The sequence below is a fragment of the Babylonia areolata genome, chromosome 32 (genome assembly GCF_041734735.1).
Source record: "Babylonia areolata isolate BAREFJ2019XMU chromosome 32, ASM4173473v1, whole genome shotgun sequence".
Lineage (NCBI taxonomy): Eukaryota > Metazoa > Mollusca > Gastropoda > Neogastropoda > Buccinidae > Babylonia > Babylonia areolata.
The window spans coordinates 11,880,138-11,890,137 of record NC_134907.1 but is presented as its reverse complement, the minus strand read 5'-3'; the positions used below and the strand labels follow the sequence as shown (position 1 = coordinate 11,890,137).

General features: G+C 42.9%; 1 protein-coding gene across 1 annotated transcript in view; it reads left to right on the top strand.

The window, feature by feature from the left end:
• Positions 1–10,000, top strand: part of LOC143276432 (dual 3',5'-cyclic-AMP and -GMP phosphodiesterase 11A-like) — a 209,523-nt gene that overhangs the window by 166,972 nt on the left and 32,551 nt on the right. The window contains exons 4-7 of the mRNA XM_076580922.1: positions 5–94; positions 2,321–2,458; positions 2,949–3,004; positions 9,694–9,808. Coding sequence (XP_076437037.1) covers positions 5–94; positions 2,321–2,458; positions 2,949–3,004; positions 9,694–9,808 — 399 coding nt within the window. The remainder of the gene's footprint in view (positions 1–4; positions 95–2,320; positions 2,459–2,948; positions 3,005–9,693; positions 9,809–10,000) is intronic.

Sequence of the window (10,000 nt, the reverse complement as noted above, 5' to 3'; positions counted from 1 at the left end):
ACAGTTGTTGGCCACCTACTTGACGTTCTGTGGAATCGCCATCTACAATGCTCAGCTGTTCGATGCCTACAGCAAGGAGTACGAGCGAAACAAGGTCAGTCTGACCTAATTGCTGGGATGGAATGGGGTCAAGAGAGAGAGAGAAAGAGCGAGGAAGGAAGGGATAAAGGGGGGAAAAAACGAAGAAGAAGAAGAGAACTAAGAACAACGAAAGAAATAGATGAGCAATTTTATAGAAAAAAAGAATCCCTTTTGTAATACTTCTGTCTGTCTGTCTGTCTTTCTATCTGTCTGTTTGTCTGTCTACACACACACACACACACACACACACACACACACACACACACACACACACACACACACACACACACACACACACACACACACCGCCTTTATCACTGACGATTTTCATGACTTGTCAACAACAACAACAACAACAACAACAACAACAAAATTATATATATATATATATATATATATATATATATATATATATATATATATATATATGTATATAATTGTAAAAATGTTGTCGATATGTTAGTGATGACGATCTTGAAGACGACGATGACGTTGACATCCTTCGTATCTTAAGCACGTGCTTCTCGGTAGAATTGACAGGATCTGCGGGAAAGCGGGGAAGGGGGTGAGGGGGAGGGAGGTAGGGAGGGACTGAGGGGGGGTGGGATGTGGGAGATGACGTGATGACAGTGAAGATAACAGTTACGTCGACACAGCACGAGGGATCCTTGCAGATGCTTCACGAGCTGTTTGATGATATAGACACATTCTGTTGGTGATGATCATGATGCCGATGACGGCGGCGATGATGATAAGATGACAGTGACGATCACGATGAGGACGATGGTGATGATGATGATCAGGACGACGATGATTATGACGATGATGATGATGATGATTTGGCGACGACGAGAATGACGACGACGATGATGATGATGATGAAGGTGATGACGATGACGACAACGACCATGATGACGACGACATGAAGTTGGCGATGTTTCTTGAAGGGATGATGACATCGACGACGACGACGACGACGATGATGATATTGATGTTTCTTAAAGGCGGAGTGAAGGCGACAACGACGACGATGATAATGATGAAGATGTTTCATGAAGACAGGGTGACGACGACGACGATGATGATGATGACGACGACGACGACGATGATGATGATGGCGATTATGATGACGATGACGACGACGACGATGATGATGACGACGACAAAACAATGATGATGATGACGATGACAACGACGATGACGACGATGATGATGATGATGATGACGACGACGACGTTGATGATGATAACGACGACGATGATGAAGACGACGACGACGACGATGCTGATAATGACGACGACGACGATGCTGATAATAACGACGACGACGATGATGATGACGAGAGTGCTACTGCTCTCCTGCGGACACTTCACTGGTTGCCTGTTCAAGCCAGAATTGAATATAAAGTTGTCTGCCTATGCTTTCAGTGCCTGAATTGTGATACCACACCCTCATATCTTTCTGAGCTTGTTAACCCGTACTTGCCAAACAGAACATTGTGATCTTTTGATTCCTCCCAGCTAACTGTTCCCCGATACTTCCTTAACTCCTGTGGAAAGAGGTTATTTTCCGTCTTTGGCCCAACAACTTGGAATTCTCTACCTATTGCTCTCAGACAAACAACTCATCTATCTACATTTAAAGTAAATCTTAAAACTTATCTTTTAAAAAAAAATACTTGTCATAACTCTAATAGTGCTGTTGTCCCAGGCCCATGGCAATGTGAGTGTGTGTGATGGGAGAGTAGAGAGAATGGGAGTGGGTAGATGGATGGTGGCGGTGTGGTTCGAAAGGGAGAATGACCCGATTTTTACCCTTTTTACCTTTTCTATCCAAAGTTTTATTTTACAATTTTTACAAAATCTGTGACACGCAGATTACAATGATGTTCCTTTTTACATGTATGTATTTTAAGTGAAAATTGCTGTCATCTCAGCCGTTTAATAATGTGTGTGTCTGTGCGTGGGTGTTAGTGTGTGTTGGAGTGTAACAGTTGTAGTATTGGTAGTATGCTACTTTGTGAGTTTCATGCATTGTGGGGTTGTTGGTTTTTGGGTTTTTAAAAAAATAATATTAATGATTTTGTTTTATGTTTCTACTACTTTTTATATGCTTTCTTGTTTCACTTTAGGTACTGGATTGTAAAGCGCTTAGAGCTTGCTTATGCTTGTATTATAGCGCTATATAAAAAATAAATAATAATTATTATTATTACTATGTTGTTGTTGTTGTTGTTGAGGCCTTGCTGGAGGTGGTCCACGACCTGTTCGAGGAGCAGACCTCCGTGGAGAGTGTGGTGCTGAAGATCATGCAGCGGGCTCAGACCCTGCTCAAGTGTGAGCGCTGCTCAGTGCTGCTCAGGGACAGCGCCTCGGAGGTCAGTCAGGAGGGGAGAGAGGGAGGGAAGGGGAAGGAAAGGAGGAATGGAAGGATAGAAGGAGGGTAAAGGGAAAAGGGAGGGAGGGAAAGAAGGGAAGAAGGGAGGAAAGAAAGTAGGGAGGAAGGAAGGAAGGAAGGGAGGATGGAGGAAGACAGGAAGGGAGGAATGAAGGAAAGGATGAATGGAGGGAGGAGGGAAGGAAGAAATGGAGAGAGGAGGGGAGGGGAGGGAGGGAGGAAGGAAGGGAGGGAGGGAGGGACATAAGGAAGGAAGGAGGGAGGAAGGAAGGAGAGAAGGGAGGGAGGGAGGAAGGAGGGAAGGGAGGAGCGGAGGGAGGGAGGAAGGAAGGAGGAAGGAAGGAAGGGAAGGAAGGCTGGTCGTTAAGTTTGCTTAGTGTTTAGTTTGTTTGGCGTCAAGTTCGTTTCGCGTTACATTTGCTTTGAGTGTGTGTGTGTGTGTGTGTGTGTGTGTGTGTGTGTGAATACAGACGTCTTTCAAACGGGTGTTTGACCTCTCCACCCCTGTGAAGAACGGCCATGGAAAGTCCGCGGGGTATGTTGTCCTTTCTTGCAATGCACTTTTTTTTTACTGTGAGCTTATTGTTTTTCCGCCTCTGTGTCTTCGTCTTTGTGTCTGTCTGTCTGCCTGTCTGTCTGCCTGTCATTCTGTCTGTCTGTCTGTCCGTCTTTCGTTCTCACTCTGTTCTGTCTCTGTCTCTCTCTTTCTCTCTGTTCTGTCTCTGTCTCTCTCTTTCTCTCTGATTCTCTCTCTCTCTGTGCTTCTGTCTCCGTATGTCTGTCTGTCTGTCTCTCTCTCTCTCTCTGAATCTATGTCTGTCTGTCTGTCTGTCTGTCTCTTTCTCTCTCTCCCTCCCTCCCTCTTTCTATATCTCTGTGTCTGTCAATCTGTCTGTCTCTGTCTGTCTGTCTCTCTTTCCCTCCCCCCCCCCCCCGCCTCCCCGCTCTCTCTCTCTCTCTCTCTCTCTCTCTTTCTCTCCTTCTCTCCCTCTCTCTCTCTCTATTTGTCTATGTCTGTCTTTACCTATGACTTTTACTCTCTCTCTCTCTCTCTCTCTCTCTCTCTCTCTCTCTCTGTTTCAAACCTTCTTATTTCACACTGTCTCTCAAAAAGTTGTTTTGTGCTGGGCTTTCAGCACACTGCAAACTGTGATTAAATGCCTGATTTCACCCGTGGTTCTTCATCTCTTTTTTTTCTGTGTCCCATGCAAATCCCTTTGTTTTCTTCGAATCGTTTGATCTTTGTTCTTTGTTCAGAGCACTACGGGCCCATTGTGAGTTTAACTGAGTTGTGTCTCGATTTTCTTTTCGGGATTTCCCGAACCTTTGCTGCAGCAATTGTCTTGTCGTCGTTGTGTGAATCTGGTTTGTCTCTGTCTCTGTTGTCTTTGTCTGTTTGTAGGTGCTTTGGTCTGTCTGTCTGTCTGTCTGTCTGTCTTTCTCTCTGTCTGTCAGTGTCTGTCTTTGTCTGTTTTCTGTCTGTCTCTCTCTGTGTCTCTCATTTTGTCTGTCTGCGTCCTTGTCTGTCTGTCTGTCTCAGTCTCTCTCTCTTTCTCTCTCTCTCTGTGTCTGTCTCTATCTCTGTCTGTCTGTTTGTCTCTCTCTCTCTCTCTGTCTCTCTCTCTGTCTGTCTCTGTCGCTGTCTCTCTCTCTCTCTTTCTCTCTCTCTCTCACGTTGTGTTTTGTTTTCTATGTTTGCTTGGTTCTTTTTTGTTTTGTTTTTATAAACGTTCTTCCTCAGTGTCGTAGCAGCAAATGTGTGTGTGTGTGTGTGAGGGGGGCGGGGGGGTATAGGTGTGTGTGTGTGTGTGTATAGGTGTGTGTGTGTGTGTGTGTGTGTTTGCGCGAGTGCATACGTGTGCGTGTGTGTGTGTGTGTGTAGGTGTGTGTATGCGAGTGCATATATGTGTGTGTGTGTGTGTGTGTGTAGGTGTGTGTGTATCTGTAGGTGTGTGTGTGTGTATGTGCGTGCGTGTGCATATGTGTGTGTTTGTGTGTGTGTAGGTGTGTGTGTAGGTGTAGGTGTGTTTGTGTGTGTGTGTGTGTGTGTAGGTGTGTGTGTGTGTGTGCGTGCGTGCGTGTGTGTGAGTGTGTGTGTATGCGCGAGTGCGTGCGTGCGTGCGTGCGTGCGTGCGTGTGTGTGTGTGTGTGTGTGTGTGTGTAGGGGTGTATGTGTGTGTATGCGAGTGTGTGTGTGTGTGTGTGTGTGTGAAACCATCACCTCCACCATCCCCACCTGTCTTTAAAACCTGTTCTAGTGCCGTGGTTGGGATTCTGATTTTTTGCTGCTGCTGTTGCTGTTGTTGCTGTTTCTGTTGCTGCTGCTGTTGCATTCATGTTGCTGGTATTGACGGCATCCATCGTTAATGTTTCTTTCTGTTTGTAGGCAGCACTCAGCACACGTTCGCTCAAGGCACAATAATTGCTTCGTGTGACTCCGATTTCTTTCTTTGGGGTGTTTGTATCGTTTTCGTCTTCTGAAATGTCCATATGTTGCTTGTTTATTTTCTTAGGGTTTTTTGTTGGTGGTGTTTGTTTGTTTTTTTCTCTGACAAATTCATCAAATACTGGAGTCCTTTTTTTTTCGATCAACATCTTGTGGAATTATTGCTGAGCGAATAACTCAATTCACTTGTTAAGTTTTTTTTTCCCCTCCTTTTTCTTTATTTGTTATTATTATTATTATTAAACTGTGAGATGCTCCGCGAATGATTTGGTTCGTATGACGTGGTTATTCTTTTTCGTTTTTGTTGTTGAGACTACGGAATTTTATTAACAAATTGCTAGGGCGATTTAATGAAGTTGTTGTTTAGTTTTCTTTTCTTTTTTTTTCCATGTTGTTGTTGTTGTTGTTATTTTGAGTACGAAGTTAAAAAGCAAAACAAACTAGGACGTGGTCTGAATTCCTTGTCCAGCAACAGTTCGCCGACAAGGCGATGGAAATTTGCCCCCACTTTGTATGTTTTTGTTGATGTCGTTGTTGTTGTAGTTGTTGTTTATTAATCTGTTGTTCTACTACTACTGCTGCTACTGCTGCTGCTGATACGACTATTACTACTACTGGTACTACTACTGCTACTTCTACTTCTTCTTCTTCTTCTCTTCCTCGTTCTCTTCCTCCTCTTCTCCTTGTACTATTACTACTACTGCTACAACAACTACTACTGCTACTACTACTTCTACCACTACTACTACTGCTACTGCTGCTGCTTCCTCCTCCTCCTCTTCTTCTTCTGCTCCTCCTCCTCTTCTTCGTCTTCTCCTCCTCCTCCTCTTCTTCTTCTGCTCCTCCTCTTCTTCTTCTTCTCCTCCTCCTCCTCTTTCTCCTTCTCCTTCTCCTCCTCCTCCTCTTTCTTCTTCTCCTTCTTCTTCTCCTCCTCCTCCTCCTCCTCCTCCTCCTCCTCTCCTCCTCCTCCTCCTGCTTCTTCTTGTTCTTCTTCTTCTTCTTCTTCTCCTCCTTCGATGTTTCATTTCTTTCTGTGTGGCACACCACCTCTTTTGCACGTGTGACCTACTGATGGCGACGATGATGATGATGATTTTTGATTGTTTTATTGATCATCATCGTCGTCTCTCCTTTTGATGTTTGCACATATTCGCTGCACTGCACTGCACTGCACTGTCTCTGTCTCTGTCTCTGTCTCTCTCGCACGTGCAGTAGACGTCGACGTCTGTGTCGTCAGGATACAACGTCCATGTCTTCTTGCGACGGAAGGAACAGGTATTTTCGAGTTGGGTTGGGTTGGCTTGGGTTGGGTTGCGTTGGGTTGCGTCGGATTGGGTTGGGTTAGGTTGGGTTGGGTTGGGTTGGGTTGGGCTGTGTTGGGTGTGTTGGGTTTGGTTGTGTTGGGTTTTGTTGTATTGTGTTTGGTTGGGTTGGATTGGGTTGTGTCGGGTTAGGTTGGGTTTGGTTGGTTTGGGTTGGGATGGGTTGGGTCGTGTTGTGATGGGTTTGGCTGGGTTGGGTTTGGTTGGTTTGGGTTGGGTTGGGTTGGGATGTGTTGTGTGGTGTTGGGTTGGGTTGTGTTTGGTTGGGTTGTGTTGGGTTGGGTTGTGTTGGGTTGGATTGGGTTGTGTTAGGTTTAATTGTGTTGGGCTGTGCTGGGTTGAGTTGTGTTGGAGTGTGTTGCCTTGTATCGTCCTATATACCGTCTTGTCTAATATAGTGTGAATTGTCTTGTAGTCTTGTCATGTACTGTCTTGTATTGTAGTTTCGTCATCTACACCTATTGTATTAAAGTGTTGTCTTGTATTGTGCTATATTGTATTGTTGTATTGGACTGTGTTGTTTTGGGTTGCGTTACGTTGCGTTGCGTTGTATTGTATTGTATTATATCGATGTGCATTGTGTTGTATTTTGTTAAATGGTATTGTAGTTTTTGTATTGTGTTATAGTCATTCGGATGAGACGATAAACCGAGGTCCCGTGTACAGCATGCACTTAGCGCACGTAAAAGAACCCACGGCAACAAAGGGGTTGTTCCTGGCAAAATTCTGTAGAAAAATCCACTTCGATAGGAAACACAAATAAAACTGCACTCAAAAAATACAAAAAAAATGGGTGGCGCTGGGGAGAGCAGCCTGAATTTCACACAGAGAAATCTGTTGTGACACTGAGTAATACAATACAATACAATACAATGCAATGCAATGCAATGCAATACAATTACAATATAATGCAATACAAAACAATATAAAACAATGCAATACAGTACCGTACAATACAGTACAGCACAATACAATGCCATACCATTCCATGCCATACCATACCATACCATACCATACCTCACCACACCACACTACTCAATACAATACAATACAATACAATGCCATACCATACCTCACCACACCACACAATACAATACAGTACAATGCCATGCCATGCCATGCCATACCATACCATACCACACAATACAATACAATACAGTACAATACAATACAATGCCATACCACACAATACAATACAGCACAATACAGTACAATACAATATCATGCTATACCATACCACACCACACAATACAATACAATGCCATACCATACCACACAATACAATACAATACAGCACAATACAGTACAATACAATATCATGCTATACCATACCACACCACACAACACAATACAGTACAATACAATATCATGCTATACCACACCACACAATACAATACAATACAATACCGTGCCATGCCATTCCATGTCATACAATGCAATACCACACCACACACACACCACACCACACACACACCAAACCAAACCAAATCAAGCCACAATACACACAATTCAATACCACACCACACTACACCACCCCACCAACAACACAACACAACACAACACAACACAACACAACACAACACAATTCCACACTAAGCCACCCACCAACACCACAACACAATACAGTACAATACAATACAGTACAATACAATACAATACAATACAATACAATACAATACACTTCATGACCTCTGCTGGTCTCTCACACATTATAATCCTAGCCTTCTCATGCAGTTTTTTTTTTTTTTTTTTTTTTTTTTTTTTTACTACCGTGATACGAACTGCTTTTGTTCAGTTAGTTCACGCGCTGTGGGTTTGAACACTCGATCCACCACGAGCCGTGCATTGTGTGCTGCATTTGCATATGTAACAGCAAGTGCTGTCGAGGAATGGGACGGGTCCACAGGCATAACATGGGCTGTTGTTGTTTGTTGTGCACTGTTGTCTTATTTATTTATTTATTTATTTATTATTTTATTATTATTATTATTATTACTATATTTTTATATTATAATTATTATTTATTTATTTATTTATGTAAGCTTATCTATTATTTATTCACCTTTCTTCTTTTTTTTTCCTTTTTTTTTTCTTCTCAAGGCCTGACTAAGCGCGTTGGGTTACGCTGCTGGTCAGGCATCTGCTTGGCAGATGTGGTGTAGCGTATATGGATTTGTCCGAACGCAGTGACGCCTCCTTGAGCTACTGAAACTGAAACTGAAACTGTCTACAAGTTAGGTATTTGTACTTGTATTTCTTTTTATCACAACAGATTTCTCTGTGTATCTTTCGTCCTACATTAAGGAGAGGGCAGAATGGTTACTGCACTTGTTTGGTTGTGTGATAATGTCTCGGTCTGAGAATAAAGGTTACATTTGTACTAACTGGAGTTGAAGTGGAGTGATGGCCTAGAGGTAACGCGTCTGTCCAGGACGCGAGAGAATCTGAGCGCGCTGGTTCGAATCACGGCTCAGCCGTCGATATTTTCTCCCCCCCTGTACTTGACCTTGAGTGGGTCGTCTGGACGCTAGTCATTCGGATGAGACGATAAACCGAGGTCCCGTGTGTAGCATGCACTTAGCACACGTAAAAGAACCCTCGGCAACAAAAGGGTTGTTCCTGGCAAAATTCTGTAGAAAAAATCCACTTCGATAGGAAAAACAAAAACAAACAAACAAACAAAAAAACTGCATGTAGCGACGCACTCTCACTGGGGAGAGCAGCCCGAATTTCACACAGAAATCTGTTGTGACAAAAAGAGAAATACAATACAATACAATACAATACAATACAATAGAACTTGTTTGTCGCCTGATATGGAAGTTAGATATACAGTCCGAACGTGCTTTCAATGCTTGCACAAAAAAACTGTGTTGAATTTTTTTTTTTTTTAAGAAGGTATGTTCTTTTTCCCTACCACCCCACACTTTTGTACACAGAACGTGTTTTATACCTTTTTTTTTAATGTACATCATCAATATTGGTGGGGGTTTTTATGTGTGTGTTTTGGGTTTTTTTTCTACATGTTCGTATAATCTCTGCACTTGTACACACTAGTCTTTCATGCACATGCACTTTTTTTTTTTTTTTTTTTTTTTTGGTATGCTTGTGCACCATCTTATTTTGTATGTGTTGGTCTATTCATGTTTCAAATGATGACAATGATGATAAAGACGACGACGATGATGATGATGATGACGATACCACCGCAACCACCACCTCCACCACCACCACCACCACCACTACTACTTCAGCAAACGACGACAATGATGACAACGACAACGATGACGACGATAGTGACAGTGATAACGACTGAAAACGATGGAGACAGTTATAACGAGGAAACTTGACAAACGACGATGACGACGATGATGGTAATTAATTAACGACGACGACGACGACGACGATAACGATAAGGTTTCTGCCTGTTGTCGTTTCCCGGTGCAGCCCTGACAGCTGCCAGGATCTGAAGCTGGGCAACAAGATAGCTGAACTGGTGCTCATCACGGGGGAAACCATCAATATCACAGACGCTTCTCAGGATCCTCGCTTCGATTCGGAGGTCAGTCCGAATATCTTATCTATTTATTTATTTATTTATTTATTCATTTATTCATTTATTCTTGTTTTATTTCATTTTTTTTATCCTCGCTTCGATTCGGAGGTCAGTCCGAATATCTATTTATTTATTTATATTCATTTACTCTTGTTTTATTTATTTCTTTTTTTTTTTATCCTCGCTTCGATTCGGAGG